Below are 18,221 nucleotides of genomic sequence, written 5' to 3'. Positions count from 1 at the left end.
TATAATATTTTAAAACAATATTGAATTGACGTTTTTGACAGTAGCAGCTGTAATGTTGATTTGTTTCATTGCACGTGGGTTCGATTAGTTTTTTTTTTCAATTTATTGTATTAAACATCGTCTGTGTACTTCGGTATCAGAGTGATTTATTAAAAATGGTTAAAAAGAGGAAGCTCGACTCAAAACCACTAGCCTCAAAGTCGCCTTCTGTTGAAGTTATCGTAGAAGATGTGACATCTCACCCCCTGTGTCTTCATGGCCCTACCTTGCTGTTTTCCTCTGAAAAGGGCCGGTATTTTGCGTGCGCCTCATGTAGAAATAAAAAGGACTGTTCCTTGCATATCGACGCAGACGACTGGAAAAAGGAAAATGTCCGGAAACGGAATGAAAAGTATTACAGTCTCATTCCCAAGATTGATAAGGCTGCGGCATGGAAAAATTTTAATGAGGTCTGTATAAGACAAGACAATATTTTTCATGACATAAATTAGGAGATATTCTGGTCAGAGTGTCGGAAAGGGTGCGCACTTTTTTAGGACTTAGAAAAAAGTGTGCACCCTTTCGTATACCCTAACCGATATTATTGTTATTTTTACTAGAATTTCTTGTATTATAATTAATTAAAATAATGCTTTTTGGTAGCAAAGAGGAAACAAGGTGTATTCAAGCTGCTTCTCTTTCAGTAACTTTGGTTTCTATTAGGAAAAGGGCTGTTTTAGACAACCTGTCACTATTTGAATCTCAATTCCTTCACTAAGCTATACAGCTGAATGTGGCCTTTCAGTTTTTTCAAAGTTGTTGGCTCTGTCTAACCTGAAATGGATGAAGATGTAATTATGTGTATGTTGTCAGAATAATATCTTACTGAAACCAGTCTTAGAATATTTACACATCCTAGATTTCAAGGAAAGAAATAATTTGTATGTACCTCACTGTCAAACATATATAAAATCCTGATTCTTTCCATAATTTAAACCTAAAATCAGTCCTTGTTTTTAGCAGGGGTAGGCACAGACTGCATTGTTCCAATATTTGTTATATTCAATGGTCAATGAAGTTAAAATAAAGTTAATTGATGTTTCAGTTTACTTATTAACTCTCCTGTATGAAGCAAACCTATATTTACACATTACATTATAAATAAATTAATAAAAACGGGACAGATTACACACATTCAGTCACCTCAAGTCATTTCAAGACTTGTGTTACAAGATACTAATCTAAAGATACTATATTATATAATAAATACTTTTATATAAACATTCAAGACCCAGGCCTATCAACGAAATATTATTTCTAATAATACCTTAACCAGAATTCCAGTATTATTTTATTCTTCTCATATTTCTTACAGGTAAAACTTCAGCATGCATCAAACCGAGCGTACTGCAGCACGTGCCAAGAGCTCTACATCGTTTCGCAAAGTAAAAAGCACCTGAAAGACCACAGAGTCATTACTCCCTTAACTGACGAGCAGCTAGCTCGACCCTCATCATGGTTACCGCCTTTGGAAAATGACGATGTTGAAGCACAGTACTTGTTCACGAAGAAATCTGTTTCTACAGTCTTGGGCATACTTAGGAATAACAATATTAAGTAAGTATTTGGGTGCTCGAATCGGTAAAGTGTCTTGAACAGACCTTTCAGTCTCTTCAAGACTATTATACAAACACATAACACATTCTCATTTATTATTACTGTTAATTATGTGTGTATCCAACAAATGTATTGTGATAGTAAATAAAGCTTTTTATATATCTACCAATCTACTGGTTATGTTTGAACCGCACGGGATATAGACGGATATAGACGTGACTCTTACATCATGTAAAAATTTGGCTTTTTCTGTTTTACATACATACATACATATAGTCACGTCTATATCCCTTTGCGGGGTAGACAGAGCCAATAGTCTTGAAAAGACTGAATGGCCACGTTCAGCTATTTGGCTTAATGATAGAATTGAGATTCAAATAGTGACAGGTTGCTAGCCCATCGCCTAAAAAGAATCCCAAGTTTGTAAGCCTATTCCTTAGTCGCCTTTTACGACATCCATGGGAAAGAGATGTAGTGGTCCTATTCTTTTTTGTCTTGGTGTCGGGAACCACACGGCACTTCTTTTTCTGTTTTCCCTGCAAATTTTGCCACACCCTGTTGACCTCTTCTTGTGAGATCTTTCTCACAAGGTCCAGCGCCATGTGCAGGGAACAGCAACTCATTCACATCCAGATATGAGATCCGTGTCTTATTTCTGCATTAATTTATTATTATACTAGCTTCCGCCCGCGACTCCGTCCGCGCGGATGTCGGTCTTCGCGTGGATGGTTTATTTATTGTTATATTAAATACTTTTAAAACTTTCTTCTTGCATGATTATTAATGTATACCAATGGAATTCAAACACGAACCTACCGTTTTTTCGTCGGGTTGCACCGGATCACAAGATACAGGATTGTAATATTTGCTTAGTTCATTCATTTGTTTGTATCATCTCATCTATATGCCTTGCGTTGTAGGCAGAGCGAACAGTCCCGAAAAGACTGAAAGGCCACATTCAGCTGTTAGGCTTAATGATAGAATATAGGTTCAAAAGTGACAGGTTGTGAGCTAGTTGCCTCAAAGAAGAATCCCAAGTTTTTAAGCCTATCCCCTAGTCGTCTTTTCCGACAGCCATGGGAAAGAGATGGAGTGGTTTCCACCACACGGATTTATCACCACAACTCTTATTTTAAATAATAATATGATTTCAGAAACATCCTTTGTGTCGGCACCCCATCGGTTCACGAGGCAGCTCAACAAAGTACAGAGTTCGAATCCTTGCTGTTGGACTACGATAAGAGGCACCATCAGTTCCAACACCCCAACAAGTTCGTCTGGTACAACATGTTCAACAATTTCATGTTCAATGGAAATGAGGATGAGAAAGTGCTGAAGAAATTCTTGAAGAGAGCGAAGTGAGATTTGTTTTTGTATGAAAACTAATATAAGGATAGCAACCAGTCACTGTCAACAGACAGCTGAAAGTGGCCTATCAGTCTTTTCAAGACTTTTAGCTCTGTCTACCCCGCAAGGGATATAGACGTTATGTATGTATGTATTTTGAACATTAAGTTACAGAAGAATTTGTTAGAAATTAGGGGAAACAATTTTCGTAATTTTGCTCGAGAGCATTATTCCCAAATAAAAAACTAACTTAGTGATGATCATGATTACTACGTCTTTATCCTATATGGGGTAGACAGACCCTTCCAGTCTCACAAAGCCTGGAAAGCCATGCTCAGCTGTATGCCTGGCTAAGATGGTATAGTCACAGGTTGCAACCCCATCGCAGAGAATCCCAATTATTTAAGCCTATCCCTTAATCGCCTTTTACTTTATCCATGTTTAAGAAATATTCTTATGTGCCGGTAACGAAACGCCACATAAACTGAAGAATTCAGGGGTTAAAAGTGGAAAGACTTAAAATCTACCTACCCTTCCGGGGAAAGAAGGTTATTGTGTGTGATGACTCCTGAAAGTCACTATTACTGTGCCAAATTTCTTTAAAATCAGTCCACTTTTTAAATATCAAATCTAATCTTTATTTTTCTTTTTCTTTTTATTTTTATTTATTTATTTATTTATTATTATCACACAAAACAGATAACAACTATTACAAAAATTACATTAAAAAAAAAAAAAAAAAAAGATATTAAAAACGGGTTGCAATCCAAAACATGTGTGTACACAAAAAACAATTAATCGAGAAAATTCTTACGGTCTAAGAGATAACCCAAAGAAGAATTCAATACAAATTTAATACAAAAAAGAAGAATTTAATACAAAAAAGGAAACTAAATATATAAGTTATTAAGTAGGTACCCTAGTTATTATGCTCCTGTAACACAGTACAGGATGTCTTTGACTATTTTAATATAGGAGCCAAGTTTTGAATTAAAAATATCAAATTCAGGGTTATCTAACATCACCTCGTTATACTGACGGGCCATCCTAACAATGGGGTTATAAAATGAGGTATTATTTTTATAAGTTTGTAAAGCGAAAAGTTTTGTTCGATTAGCCCTGCGGTTGCTATATCTAGTGTTAAAAGATAGTTGAGAGAGCAAGGAAGGAACATCAATTATAGAGTGAATTATTTTATACAAATAAATAAAATCAAAATATTTTCTGCGTGATTCCAACTTCTGTATGTTAAACATTGATAGTCTTGCCTCATAATCGAGAGCGGTACGACTCAAATGTTGACGATAACATAAAAATCGTAAGCACTTTTTTTGAACTCGCTCTATTTCATCCACATGTACCTTGTAGTGTGGTGACCATATTGGGCTGCCGTATTCCAAAATTGATCTGACCAAGGTATTAAATAAATATATAATTGACTGAGGCTTTTTAAAACCTTTAGTGGATCTGAATACAAACCCAAGGAGCTGATTTGCTCTTTTTGTTATATGGTCGTAATGTGCTCTGAAAGTCAGTTTGTCATCAAACATAACACCTAGATCTTTGACAACATTACATCTTTTAAGGACCTCGTTTTCAATAGTATAGTCAACAACAATCTTATTACACTTGTTTGTGAATGTTATGACGAAACATTTGCCTATGTTGAGATTCATAAGTTTTTCCTTGCACCAATTTGAAATGGTATCTAAATCTCTCTGTAACAATTTACAATCGTTGGTGTTCTCAATAGTTTTAAATATTTTTAAATCATCAGCGTACAAGAGACATTCACAAGATAGGCGCTCGATAAGACTGTTAATGAACACAACAAAGAGTAAAGGTCCCAAATGTGACCCCTGCGGCACACCCGATGCCACTGCAATGGGAGATGAAGTATACCCTCTCAAGGTCACCAGCTGGCTTCTTTTGTCTAGGTAGGACGTCAACCATCGCAAGAGGTTACCGTGAATACCACAGGAGGCAAGTTCGATGCAAAGCTGAGTATGACTGACCTTGTCAAAGGCTTTCGAAAAGTCTGTATAGACAGAGTCAACCTGACCACCTGTCGCAAAGCTCTTACATAAATAGTTTTTGTATTCAAGAAGATTGGTCACGGTTGATCTCGATTTCACAAAGCCATGCTGCCTTTCAGATATGATTGGTTTAAAATGATTGTATAACTGATTGTGAACCAACAATTCCAAAAGCATAGCAAGACATGACAAGATGCTTATTTGTCTATAATTCTCACAACGAGACTTATCTCCGCTTTTATACACAGGAATGATATGAGCTATTTTCCATCGTTTAGGGAAGGCTCCCAGTGTTAGCGATTTATTAAATAAAATGTAGAGCGGCGTACATAGCTCATTAGCACATTTTTTTATGAAAAACGGAGGTAGTTCGTCAGGCCCAGGACCTTTCTTGGCATCCAATTGTTTGATTTTCATCATAATATCTTTTTCGGTAATATTAATATGAGACAATGTGCTAATCGCTCCATTCGAGAATAACTCATTACTGCGGCCGGATTGATTTATGGATGATTCACCTTCCTCAGAATCTGATTGAAACACTGATCCGAAATATTGCGAAAACATTTCACAGATATCTCGGCCATTAGAGGAAGAGGAATCACCCAATTGCATAACTTGAGGCATTGAGGAATGTCCCTTTCTATTGTTAACGAATTTCCAAAAATGTTTTATATTATCCGACAATGATTCTTCAATTGAAGCAATATATTTCTTATAGCACTGATCAGAAATTTTTTTTCGATCTGGCCCGAAGTAGAGAGAATGTGTCATAATCTCTAGGATTATTAAATTTTTTGTAAAGTTTATGATATTTATTTTTTTCTTCTATGCACTTTATTAATGATTTACTGTACCAAACGGGATAATTTTGGGGCTTTACAGAAGTAAAGGGAGTGTGTCTCTTAATAATTTCAAAAAGCTTATCGTAAAATATGTCTGTGCATACATCTAAATCAGAATTCGACAATAAATCATACCAGTTCACCACGCTTAATTCGCATCGAATATTTTCATAATCACACTTCCAAAAGTTAAATCTTTTTTTATTTAAACAATTTAATCCTTTATCAATGTAGGGTTTCAAAGGAAATTGGAATTGTAAAGCAGGATGATGCTTATCTTTTAAACTCAACGGTTCGGCCTGAGTAACAGATAGAGTTTCATTTGATGAGAATACTAAGTCGAGGTAACGACCATTTTCGTTTGGTATTTTGTTACTCTGATATAGGTGACAAAGTGACATAAATTCTTGCAAGAGCACCAATTTTTTCTTATTATGTGGGGTGTGTAATGGCCCATCACTAACGAGACCTATAGGAGAATATGCAGGGGTGTTAAAATCTCCTACGATTAGGAATTGATCATCCTGGCAGTAATTCAACAAAACATTTTGACAATTTGTGTAGAATTCGTCTAACTTTGAAACAATTAAATCAGGTGGAAGATAACAAACACATATATGAAGTTTAAGTGAACTAGAAGCATTCAATATTATAGTGATCCAGATATCCTCCAGACTGCTGTCCCAACATGCCCTCCGAACAACCCGAAAAGACTTTTTAATAGCAAGAATTACTCCACCGCCTTCCTCTTTAGAAGAATTAGTATATTGTAAGCGATCTTTTCTGAAAATATTGTAACGAGAGTCTATAACCTCACCGTCAAATATACCTTGATTCAGGTTGGTTTCCGTTAGGCATATTACGTCATAGTCGGAGTTCAATATATTATGATACAATTGTGGTAATTTAGTACGTATTCTATTGACGTTTTGATATATTACACTAATCATTATGAAGGATTAAAAGAAACACAATATAAAACTTTATGTTCAACATTTTAACTCAATCACGAAAACTTGTTAAGATGATCAATAGTTTTAATGAGGTGGGCAGGACTTTGTTCGTCCTTCCGAATGTATACCTGTCCGAAACGAACCCAGACAAATTTGTATTTTTTATCTCTACAAAACTTCCGTGCAGCGCTATGTACTTCTTTAGCTTCTGGGGACAAATGTTCGGCCACGTAAATTCTGCGAGTTTCTCCTTTAAGGCCAATGTGAGTCGAAGCAAGTTTGTCTTTTGGATGAGATTTATTAAAGCGAGTCACTGATGACAGGATATGATCGCGAAGCCGTTGAGATGAAAGAGAGACAATAATATTACGTGGTCTATCCGTGGAAGGGTCCATTTTAGCAACCCGGCGACACGCTCTCACGTCGCTATCAGAAATATCAACTTTTAAGCACTCACAGAGCTTTTTAAATAATCCCATTAAATTTTCATTTTTATTTTCGGGAACCTCGTGTATCTCTAGATTCAAATCACGTGATATTTTTTCCATCGTTTGTATTCGGGATTGTAGTTTGACGAGCGAAGTCTGTGTTTTAGACAGGTCTGACTGCAGTTGTTTAATAATAGTGTCCTTATCCCTGATATCCGATCTCAGGTCAGCTTGTTCGGCAGCCAAGTAGTCAGTTGTAGATGTGAAATCGCTTTTCAAATTTTCAACTGCTCTATTTACGTGAGTAACCACCATTTTTTCAATGTCCTTGTTAAGTGCAGATCTCAAGTTAGTCATAATAGATGAGTCGGGGGCCAACTTTAAGTCGAAGAGTTTACTTATGCTTTCCATCGTAACCGGTACGTTGGCTAAGTTAGTACATGGTTGAGTTTGAGACATGCTACTAATATTGGTACTCACGTCCTGTGTTGCATCGCCGAAAGAAATATTCATAGACTCGTTGAGAGATTGAATCAGGCCTTTCTGATATCGCTGGCGGCATGGAGTATCATCGTTGTTTACTCGCCGAGTAACATTTTGGCAATAAGGACAACTTAATGCTTTTATTTGATCAGGGTTAAGCGCTTCGCAGCAATCTTTTGTCAGATTTAAACATTCAAAACAATACTCAGATTTGCAGCTATTGCATTTCAAAAAGTTTTTATCACTTAGAACTGATTTACAACCGTGGCAAATCATTTTCGTTATTTTTGGTAGGAAAAGTAACAAAACAAGCAGTATAAGGCAATCAGACCTCACAAAGAGCTAAGAGCGCATATATCTCAAGCGCCGCATTGATCGTAGAAACCGCGGTTCGTAGAAGCCACACAGTAGGTTTAATGAAATATGTTAGGAGCGAGAGCAGCGTCAAAAGTACCAGGCGATCAGAGCGCGTAAAGAGTAAGCGCATACCTCATCCAGCGTCGCCGCTGCGTTGTGGCACCGCCCTCCGCTTCCGAGGTCTCGTGACGTCAAGCAGCGCCGACGACGAATGAACCAATGATGCGCAGGCCGTTGACTCCGCCCCCTTGTTTTGACTCCGCCCCCTTGTTAAAGTCTATCAACAGACCTACACTCAACACACTTCCATGAAGCTTTGTAGGCCTTGGACTCTTTATTAAAATTATCAGAAGAAATATCTAAACACTGGTAGTGAAAAGACGCAGCACACTTTGAACATCCCTTTATATCGGCAGCTTTTATTTGTTGTTTACATTTTTTGCAGACAGACATTTCTTGTGAAAAACTCCCTGTTATTTTGGGAACTTTTATAAGTGCGGCAACACTTCATATGTCAGATTCAATTTTGATGCTGTCAATTGATATTGACAAATCAGTTATTTGACAGATGTGGGTAGTTATCTTGAATAATTTGAATGATAAAATTATGTGGGTATAAAAATATGACTTATCTTCAATGTTTACTGTCGTAATCCGGTTATAAATTTCTTGAATAACACTCAAGTGGATATATGCGATGTTATACTATTGATTTAGATCACTTTCACTCGAAAATATTTGGTATTTCGGAAAATTTCAAATAATAAACTGAGAGCGTACTGTTAACAGAGCAAGGCAGTGTTGCCAATCCTGTTGTAATAAATGGATAATCTTTTGTTGTAATAAATGGATTAGGTGCTAAGATTAAGGAAACACATTATATTAATGTTTTCTGGAGGTGGGCGTTGACATATGCGACGCAGTTTCATAACTTCTGCAGACGTCATTGTTATCCTATGTTACTTAAATTGTACTTGTTCTTGTTTCCAAATAAAATATTTTTCATTTTTTCATTTTTTTCACTTTTAAAAAGTGAATTGGTCATGCAAAAATTTAACTTATTTTTATAACATTCTATTTTACAGGGACAGTGGCATATGTATAGTAATGGATCCACCTTTCGCCGGCCGCGTGGAGCCGCTAGTTCAAACCGTGCAAGAACTCTCATCCACGTACAGGAGAGTCTGCGAGAAGCCTGATGAGGAAGCCGTGCCAGTGATGTGGGCGTTCCCGTACTTTGCTGAGCCATACATTAAAAATATGATGCCGGGAATAAGAATGCATGATTATCAGGTGAGACTTTTCCTGACCTAAGCATCTGCTTATTATTACATACATAGATAAATCACGCCTCTTTCCCGGAGGGGTAGGCGGAGACCACATCTTTCCATTTGCCACGATAACTGCATACTTCTTTCGCTTCATCCACATTCATAACTCTTCATGCGAGCTCGTCGGTTTCGGATACTATTGACCTGACCTTTTGCTGAGTTTTTTTAGACAGAACATAAATTAATAAAAAAGTGACGATCAAGAGACAAGTTGAAGAGCAAATTGTTAATATATAAGTCCCGTTTGTATTTTATGTATAATGTAATTATTTTAACGAAAATATACAGTTTTAAATTAGTTCAGGATGAGTGGAGTTTTAGTTGCATTTGTTTTTAAGTACATTTTTCCCGTAACATAACATAATATAAAGTTCATGAACACTGATATAATTGAGATTCATATAAAGTGACGGGTTGCTTTCGTTTTATGAGTCGATATTGAAAAGCAACGTTTGTTTATTTATTTAATTAGCTGTGCCCGCGACTTCGTCCGCGTGGAAAAGTTATTTTGGGCATCATTGAAGCCCTCAAGGATGAATAAGTTTCCCCATTTCTTTCACATATTCAATTATTTCTTTGCTCCTCATATAGCTTAACTTAAAGCCTTCTTCGATAAATGGTCTATTCAATGCAAAAAGAATTTTTCAATTCGAACCAGTACTTCCTGAGATTAGCGCGTTCAAACAAACAAACAAACTCTTCAACTTTATAATATAAGTATATATTATTTATTTAATTATTTAATTTACAGGTGGAATACGAAAACCACAAGAAATTCCACGGTAAATCGACAAGCGGTCGCAAATTCGGTTCACCAGTACGAATCTTCACCAACCTACCGCTCGAAACCATAGACTTATCCAACGATAGTGATTACAAGAAATGTGACAAGTGCAATTTCTGGGTGTCACTGAGGAACGAGCATTGCGCTAAATGCAAGGAGTGTACTAGTAAGAACGGAATGACGTATAAGCATTGTAACGCGTGTAGGAGATGCGTCAAGCCAACGTTCTTTCATTGTAAGACTTGTGAGAGATGTTGTCAGCAGAGAAGTCATATTTGTGGCGTCGTTGTTGAGAGTCAGGTAAATATTTAACGGTTTTTATACATACATATAATCACGTCTATATCCCTTGCTGGGCTTAGACAGAGCCAACAGTCTCGAACAGACTAATGGGCCACATTCAGCCGTTTTACTTAATGATATAATTGAGACTCAAATATTGACAGTTTTCTAGCCCATCGCCTAAAACAACAATCCCAAATTAATAAGCCCATCCCTTAGTCGCCTTTACGAAATCCATAGAAAAGATATGGGCCTATTTTTTTTTCTTTTGGTGCCGAGAACCACACGGCCATTACTTATTTTATTATGTTTTCAGTCATGCTTCAACTGTCAAGAAAAGGGACATAAGAGATCTAACTGCCCACTGCTTCAAACCAGCGGCAGCGCAAAGAAAAAACGTGTACATGCGTAATTAGATATATTTGTTACAAAATAAATCAATATTTTAAAAACTATTATATGTTTCATTAAAAAAAATCACAATCAAAACAGCTTCACACGATTCTTGATTAATATTTACATAAGTAATCAAAATATTGTACCTACAAACTAGATAAAAAAAGAAGTAATACTTAAATGAATATCAAGAAAATTACATTAAGTGTATTTCTAAAAATATTATGTGATAATATAAAAGATGATATTCTTAAAAGAGAATAGGTTATAAAAATAAACTTCTTAGATGCGGATGAATCAAAAAACATCTTCCTTCTTCTTTAAAGGCAAGACCTTTACCGGGAATCGAACCTCGAAGAGGCAAAACTACCACTACGTCATAGTCTCCGCTTTCATCACGCCAAAGTACTGAAACAAAGAAATGATGTTAAGTAAAATAAAATCATGCCTTTTTCCGTTTCAAATATTCTCATGAGACCGTTCCTTCCTACATAACTTCTAAAATAGTCATTGTTACATGGCCGAATTGGGATTCGAACCTGTGCCTTTCTGCGCATCACGCATTTTAACCAGCCACTATACTAGTTCGACCATCGACGCTCTTCAAAACATTCTCATGAGACCGTTTTTAGCTTACTCTTTTCAACTTGTCATATCACTTATAGGGGTAGACAGAGCCTTTAAACACTTAACTAGAATTTCGCTCAGGAGGTAGAAATAGAAGTAGTAGCCGTGTGGTACTCGGCACCATTACAAAAAAGAATAGGACCACTCTTTCCCACGGATGTCGTAAAAGGCGACTAAGGGATAGGCTTATAAACTTGGGGTTCCTCTTTAAGGCGATGGGCTAGCAACCTGTCACTATTTGAATCTCAATTTCATTATAAAGCCGTAGGTACAGCTGATCATGGAATTTCAGTATTTTCAAGACTGTCGACTCTGTCTACCCCGCAAGGGATTTAGACGTGATCATATGTATGTATGTTTGCAACATAGCACCCACTTGACATTGATTGTGTTGAGCACCCGCTGCGTGCGGTGGTAGCGCGCCTCCAGCCGCGCCGCCCGCGCCGCCCACGCGCGCCGCACCGCGCTCCAGCGGCGTGCGTGACACTCCAGCAGCTCTTCCCGGCTCGGCAGCGGGCCGTCCTGGGATTTTACAATACGATAGAAATCTAGCGCCGTGTGGTTCCCGGCACTAATTTAAAAAAAAAAATAATTAAAAAAAAAACAAAATTTTTTATTCATTATTATAGGATACTATTATATCGCTTAATAATTGTCGTATGGTTTAACAACTTGGTTGACGTCAAATAAATTACTTAAAAACTAAGTTTACTGCCGCTTCCAAGGCGTCAGTGCAGAAGAAGCGGTAACAAACTGCACTGCAGCATTTTCTTCAACAACGTCAACTTCACAATATTACAATATTAATCTCAAGAAGAACTCCCATCTCGTTACCATAGATGTCGTGAAAGGATTTCGAACGGACGGATTCTTCTTTTGGGCGATGGGCTAGCAACCTGCCACAAGTTGAATCTCAATTCAATCGTTAAGCCAACCCAGCTGAACTAACTGGCATATCGGTCTTCAAAACTGTTGGCTTTGTCCACCCCGCAAGGGATATAGACGTGATTATATGTATGTATGTATGTTGAAATCTAGAAATGATCACTCAACATCCATACTAACATACTCGCAAACTTTCGCATTTGTAATATTAGTAGGGTTAAGAGTTTGGGCGAAGGACAAAGGGTACCTTTCATTCTGGTAAAAACTATAGTTCCCATAGGATTTGTGGAAATCCTGTATTCTTTTGTAGGTCGCGTTAAATCCTTCCCTTTTTTCTGGGTGGAATTTAATTCCATGCTTTTTATTGACGGCGCTAATTCACGCGGGCGAAACTGCGGCTAAAAGCTACATTAAATCTTCATAATCGTAAACTTACATAATTCAAGTTTATTTTATCCACATTAACCTCCTTCTGCTCCGGGATAAGATCTGGAATGGGGCTGACATGCGGACCTTCTGGTCCTGGAAGATCGATGCTGCCTTCTGATGACTCTGTCTCCTTTTTTATTACCCTAAAACAATATATGTCAAATAATATATAACTGTTGTCTCTGACTACCCCGCAAGGGATATAGACATGACTATATGTATGTATGTGTATATTACAATTCTAAATAACTTGAGATTCTTCTTTTAGGTGATGGGCTAGCTGCTCGTTACTACTTGAATCTCAATTCTGTCATTAAGCCAAACAAGCCAATCCGTCTTTTCACAGCTGTTGGCTCTATCTACCCCGCAAGGGATACAGACGTGGGATTATATGTATGTATATATTACAATCTAATTTTTTTTTAATGGGCTTTTATCAGAGAAGATTTTTAGAGAGAGAAGAAGATTCTTATAAATGCTATCCATGCAAATCCAGAGCGGGTCACTTGTAAAATAAATAGCTTACCCAAACTTGCTATAATCTGCTTTGGGCTGATTGGCTATCCATGCCCTGCAGATAGGATAAAGGGGGGAATCTTCTTCAAACTGTGACAAGTCCACGCTGCGGTCAAACAGTTTGAGGACATATGACTGCCGGACGGGTGACCGGCGACGACGTGGAGTCTCTTCTTCAGAGTCATCGTCCCATTTTGAGTCATGGTTTGAACGCCTGGAATTGAATAATAAATTACATACATACATAAAAAAATGGTTAGATTGGTGGAGAATACTTTATGTGACATGCATAACATACATATATAAAATCACACTATATCCCTTGAGTGGAAGACAGAGCCCACAGTCTCAAAAAGACCAATAGGCCATGTTCGGCTGTTTTGGCTTAATGATAGAATTGAGATTCAAATAATGACAGGTTGCTAGCCTATTGCCTTAAAGAAGAATCTCAAGTTTATCAGCCTAACCCTAAGCTTTGGAAGCTTTTACGACATTCATGGGAAAGACAGTAGCCCCTTTCTAAAATACCCAGATCAATTTTAATTCCTATTCTTAAATACATAATATTGATTTTTATCATGGTCAAGGAGTAATTTCTTATAAACTTTATTTCTGTCTACTCCTTAAGGGCTATAGATAAATGTAATTTCATGTTGTTAAAAATAGGAATTTACTTTGAAATATATAATATTGAACAGTTATTTACCTGTTCTTCTTGCTAGAAGTTGGTTCATATGATGTGTCAGAATCCTCCCCTGCCACGGGTTCCAAGGCCTCCAGTAGGGCTCCTTTCAGGCGACCACGAGCTGTTGATACTTCTTTTTCAGGTGTTTCTGGTACATTGGCTTCATCTGAAAGTTTTATGTCTCTGCTAAAAATCATAAGTCTGGGAGAAAATCCCAGTGTGAAAGCCGCATTTCTTTTAGACCAGAGAAGGAAAGGTTTGTAAACTTCTTAAAAGTATAAACATTGAGTCCATCAGCTAAACTAATAGTGACTATTGCGTCTGCTTACCCTGTGTAAGGGACAGTTGTGATGTTTATATGTGATACAATTGTAACAAACCTTTATCGTCGTTTTCAGTTTTCAACACGTTTGATTTCTTTTTCATAGGAGTTAATAATCTACGTCGTTTCGGCATTGTGTTGTATCCCTTGGTAAAGGCGGTAAAGAGATAGTGTTAATCAAAACAAGAAAAATAACTTTGCAAAGTACAACACGAAATGTTTGAAATTCGAATTCAAGTGCTTGACAGCAGATGACATTGACGGATATTGTGTGCATAGAAATCTGAGGTTCATTTCATTCGTTCATTTGTATTTTTTTTCCCAATGAATCAAACATCAAACAAATGTCTGTCTGTAGGGATGTGACATTGCTGATAAAAAATCGATTTTTATATAATCGATTTATTTTTTAAGTATGAAAAATCGATTAACAAATAATCGATTTTTCTTAAGAAAATAATCGATTTTATTATATTGATAGATTTTTTCCTAATTTTTCAATTTATGTCAAAATTAACGCCATTTACATTATATCAATAGATTTATTCATTAAAAATAAACAACAGAAACAGAAAGCTCTTATAAAATCAACACAAATTAAAGTTTTTAACAATCAAGTTTGAAAAATGAAGTTTCAGCAACGAATAATGAATAAAATATCAACCGAATGTCGGTAAAATACTGTTCATCGACTAATTCCATCTAGAGAATGTTTGATTAAATTAATCATCTAAACTGTTTTAAGAGCACAGAAAGAATGCACAGATGGCGTTGATGAGCTATGATAGTATTCTTTGGCATTCGCGTTCCGGGCTCCAAGCCAGAAGACAAAAACGTAATGTTGGAGTGCATTTATTGTATGATTATAAAAATCGATTTTTAATCGATTATTAATGTTAAAAAAATCATGTATAAAAATCGATTTTTCTTTTAAAAAAATCGATTTTTAATCGATTTTTTCCATAATCGATTTTTTTTTCACATTCCTATCTGTCTGTAGATGGCTGTCGCTGTCAGTCACATCAAGTCAAATCATAGCGAAGCAAATCAAAGAAGCAGCAGGAATTGAAAGCAAACAGTGGAAACCATCAAATAAAACAGCGAGCGATAAACGATACACAAATAACAGTGAAACTAGTAGCTTACGCTACAATCCTGGCGGTAGTCTTGTTCTAATTAAATTAAGTCCATGACCAAGAATGGCTACGACAGCGTACGTACACGACGCTGATGGTAAGGAGTTGAAGTACTGTATCTATTCAGCATTTTCTATTTCAACAAAGCTAAGATTTCACATATTTAGTCATTTATATCCTGTATACAGTTAGTATTTCAGGCTTGGTTAAGTGTTACTTTCGTTACGATCCAGTGAATAAGAATTCAAATCGCTTACTGAATAACTGGATATTATGTGTTAATGAGACCGTATTGGGTCTGCCTATGTTTGTTATTTATAATCACGTCTATATCCCTTGCGGGGTAGACAGAGCCAACAGTATTGAAGAGACTGATAGGCCACATTGAGCTATTTGGCTTAATGATAGAAGTTTATTTATCATTGGTGATTGTTTATAATTTTATTTACAGGCTGTAAATTTATACCGGCTACTCAAAGGCCAGACGGCACTTGGCGTAAACCGCGTAAAATAAAAGAAGGGTATGTACCCCAAGAAGAGGTGCCGCTATATGAGAGCAAAGGCAAGCAGTTTAAAGCACGGCAGACTACGGGTTTGCCTGTAGGTCTTACACCAGAAATTGTGGCCGAATCTCAGAGGCCCAAGAAGAGCCAAAGTGGTGTGATACAACCTATACCTGGCATGATCATAAATGTTGAGAAGAAGAAGAAGAAAAAGAAGACTGGTAAGTACCAAACAATCTGCGTTGAGGATATTTTTACATGTAAATTAAATATTTGTGCCAATATTATACATTACAAACGTTACTTCTGTCACAGCTGAATCACAGGACCAATTTTGATGATTAGTGTAAGTTGTTGTCATGCAAGGTTACTTTTTTGGAAATTCCCTATGGTCTTTGTTTAATTAATTCATTCATGCATACTTATAATCATGTCTATATCCCTTGTGGGGTAGTTTAAAGACTGAAAGGCGACATTCAGCTGTTAGAATTGAGATGCAAATAGTGACAGGTTGCTAGCCCGTCCCCTAAAAGAAGAATCCCAATTTTATTAGCCTTTACCTTAGTCACCTTTTATGACATCCATGGGAAAGAGATGGAGTGGGGTTATTCTTTTAAATATTGGTGACAGGAACCACATGGCGGATTTAGAAAAAAATAATTTCTATTTGTAAAGTATCTATCACTGTGTTTATTATCACTTCAATTTATTTATGTATTATTGCTTTATCCAATATTTTGATTCCAGGAGCTGAAGAAGCAGCAGAAAAACTTGCCAAATGCGAAATCACCGAGCCCGTATTCAACACACCGTCTTCCCAGCCTACTGCCACCGTACAAAGCGATCCCGCTAAACGGCTCAAAAATCTCAGAAAAAAGTTACGGGACATTGAAGCTCTTCAGGAGAAAATACAAACGGGATCACTAAAGAACCCAGATAAAGATCAAAAAGAAAAGATTTCAAAGAAAAAGGAGATATTAAGAGAAATTGAATTATTAGAAGGACATACTAGTTAAGCAATTGTTTTGAGTTAAGCCAATATTGATGGAATATTATGAAAATGTAATCATGTATCTGATTAAACTGTGTTGTCTTGTGAGGGTGCATCAATGAAATGTTTCAGTTCATTATAAATAAATTATTTTATTTCTCGTTTGTTTCTAAATTCTAATGCACATAAAAATATAACAAAATTCCTGAACAATCATTGGATTCTAAGGAATATTTACAATGGCAGACTTGTGTGGACTCTCTTTACTTTGATTCCTTAATATGCCATGTTTTGATTTTCTTACAAGGTAGATAGAGCCAATAGTCGTTAAAAACCTTGAGGCCACATGCATTAGAAGCTGAACAATGGAATTGTGATTCAGAGATAAGTTTGTTTTTCTTAACCAGCATATATACTTTATTTTACCTACTGATTTGATCATAAAAAGGACTTGAAAAAAATTAAAGAAAGTTTCAATTCAAATGTATATGTATAATGTATTACAATCAAAAACCCAACTACATGTGAAATCAATTTTCCAAACAAAAGTGTTCTATAGAAATAATGTATATGTTATAAACCAAATGTATTTTTAACACACAAATATAAGATTCTTATATAAATGAAAACAAAATAATACTAAGTGAGTGAATAATACATAGAAAAAAAAAACTTGTTTATAATCTTAATATAGTGTCTTTGTTCCTTAACTTTAAAGATTCTCTTAATCAACATAAAGATAGCATCCTGGAGATTTATTCTTACTTCGACAACCTGTAAAGAGAAAAAACTTATAGGTAAGACCTTCTTAGAAAATATAATTATTGATTAATATTTACTATTTAGAATGCATGCAGATTATTTACTTCAATTAATTTTACGATACGTATCGAGGCTCTTTAATACCTACCTACATTTTGGTTAAATGAATTCATTCCTCGCTTTCTGTCTTGCGTAGTTTCCTAAACATGCGAGGATGCCTACAACAGCAATTCCAATCCCTAAAACTGTAGCTAAAAAATCGCCAAAGTCGTAGCCATGTGAGGCTTCCACGTTAGTGACTGCTAAGATAGCAACCAAAAGGATACACAATTTAAAATACATCTTGATAAAAGTTTTGAATCAGAACAAAAAAAGATAATTGTTATTAAATTGAAATCATCAATGACAATGAAACAAAATTTGGAAATGATACGTCTTTGACTTGACAAGAGACAGTGACAGACAAAAAATAAAAAAAAATTCGTTCGCGTATTGTCTACGGTATCTGTACGGTGACAACCACGAAT

General features: G+C 36.2%; 3 protein-coding genes and 1 long non-coding RNA gene across 4 annotated transcripts; 2 read left to right on the top strand and 2 right to left on the bottom strand.

Annotated features, from left to right (window-relative positions):
• Window positions 1-49: 49 nt before the first annotated feature.
• On the top strand, window positions 50-10,897 carry LOC106132162 (rRNA N6-adenosine-methyltransferase ZCCHC4). The gene is made up of 6 exons (XM_060947355.1): window positions 50-449; window positions 1,355-1,596; window positions 2,751-2,954; window positions 9,131-9,338; window positions 10,128-10,460; window positions 10,759-10,897. Exons 1-6 carry the CDS (start codon window positions 156-158, stop codon window positions 10,852-10,854), a joined length of 1,377 nt encoding a protein of 458 aa, XP_060803338.1. The 5' UTR covers window positions 50-155; the 3' UTR covers window positions 10,855-10,897.
• Window positions 10,898-10,965: 68 nt separating this feature from the next.
• LOC106132156 (protein lin-37 homolog) lies at window positions 10,966-14,540 on the bottom strand. Its single transcript, XM_060947356.1, has 6 exons — window positions 14,361-14,540; window positions 14,002-14,146; window positions 13,306-13,509; window positions 12,787-12,922; window positions 11,842-11,987; window positions 10,966-11,246 (listed from the first exon to the last, which is right to left on the bottom strand). Exons 1-6 carry the CDS (start codon window positions 14,434-14,436, stop codon window positions 11,234-11,236), a joined length of 720 nt encoding a protein of 239 aa, XP_060803339.1. The 5' UTR covers window positions 14,437-14,540; the 3' UTR covers window positions 10,966-11,233.
• Window positions 14,541-15,297: 757 nt separating this feature from the next.
• LOC106132152 (partner of Y14 and mago) lies at window positions 15,298-17,092 on the top strand. Its single transcript, XM_013331491.2, has 3 exons — window positions 15,298-15,535; window positions 15,890-16,162; window positions 16,689-17,092. Exons 1-3 carry the CDS (start codon window positions 15,502-15,504, stop codon window positions 16,955-16,957), a joined length of 576 nt encoding a protein of 191 aa, XP_013186945.2. The 5' UTR covers window positions 15,298-15,501; the 3' UTR covers window positions 16,958-17,092.
• A 311-nt stretch (window positions 17,093-17,403) lies between these two features.
• On the bottom strand, window positions 17,404-18,143 carry LOC132902455 (uncharacterized). Its single transcript, XR_009657126.1, has 2 exons — window positions 17,843-18,143; window positions 17,404-17,706 (listed from the first exon to the last, which is right to left on the bottom strand). It is a non-coding gene; the product is annotated as an uncharacterized LOC132902455 (long non-coding RNA).
• Between the last annotated feature and the right edge of the window lie 78 nt (window positions 18,144-18,221).

This window comes from Amyelois transitella, chromosome 13 (assembly GCF_032362555.1).
Source record: "Amyelois transitella isolate CPQ chromosome 13, ilAmyTran1.1, whole genome shotgun sequence".
NCBI classification, from domain to species: domain Eukaryota; kingdom Metazoa; phylum Arthropoda; class Insecta; order Lepidoptera; family Pyralidae; genus Amyelois; species Amyelois transitella.
The sequence above is the reverse complement of the archived record's forward strand: the minus strand, read 5'-3'. Positions and strand labels throughout refer to the sequence as shown.

Coding starts and splice junctions, on each gene's coding strand:
- LOC106132156 (XM_060947356.1), bottom strand. CDS start 14,436: ATGCCGAAACGACGTAGATTATTAACTCCTATGAAAAAGAAATCAAAC. Junction 13,510..14,001: donor ACTTCTAGCAAGAAGAACAG/GTAAATAACTGT, acceptor ATTCAATTCCAG/GCGTTCAAACCATGACTCAA. Junction 11,988..12,786: donor ATAAAATAAACTTGAATTAT/GTAAGTTTACGA, acceptor GTAAAATCCCAG/GACGGCCCGCTGCCGAGCCG.
- LOC106132162 (XM_060947355.1), top strand. CDS start 156: ATGGTTAAAAAGAGGAAGCTCGACTCAAAACCACTAGCCTCAAAGTCG. Junction 450..1,354: donor CATGGAAAAATTTTAATGAG/GTCTGTATAAGA, acceptor TATTTCTTACAG/GTAAAACTTCAGCATGCATC. Junction 10,461..10,758: donor GCGTCGTTGTTGAGAGTCAG/GTAAATATTTAA, acceptor TTATGTTTTCAG/TCATGCTTCAACTGTCAAGA.
- LOC106132152 (XM_013331491.2), top strand. CDS start 15,502: ATGGCTACGACAGCGTACGTACACGACGCTGATG. Junction 15,536..15,889: donor GTACGTACACGACGCTGATG/GTAAGGAGTTGA, acceptor TTTTATTTACAG/GCTGTAAATTTATACCGGCT. Junction 16,163..16,688: donor GAAGAAGAAAAAGAAGACTG/GTAAGTACCAAA, acceptor TTTTGATTCCAG/GAGCTGAAGAAGCAGCAGAA.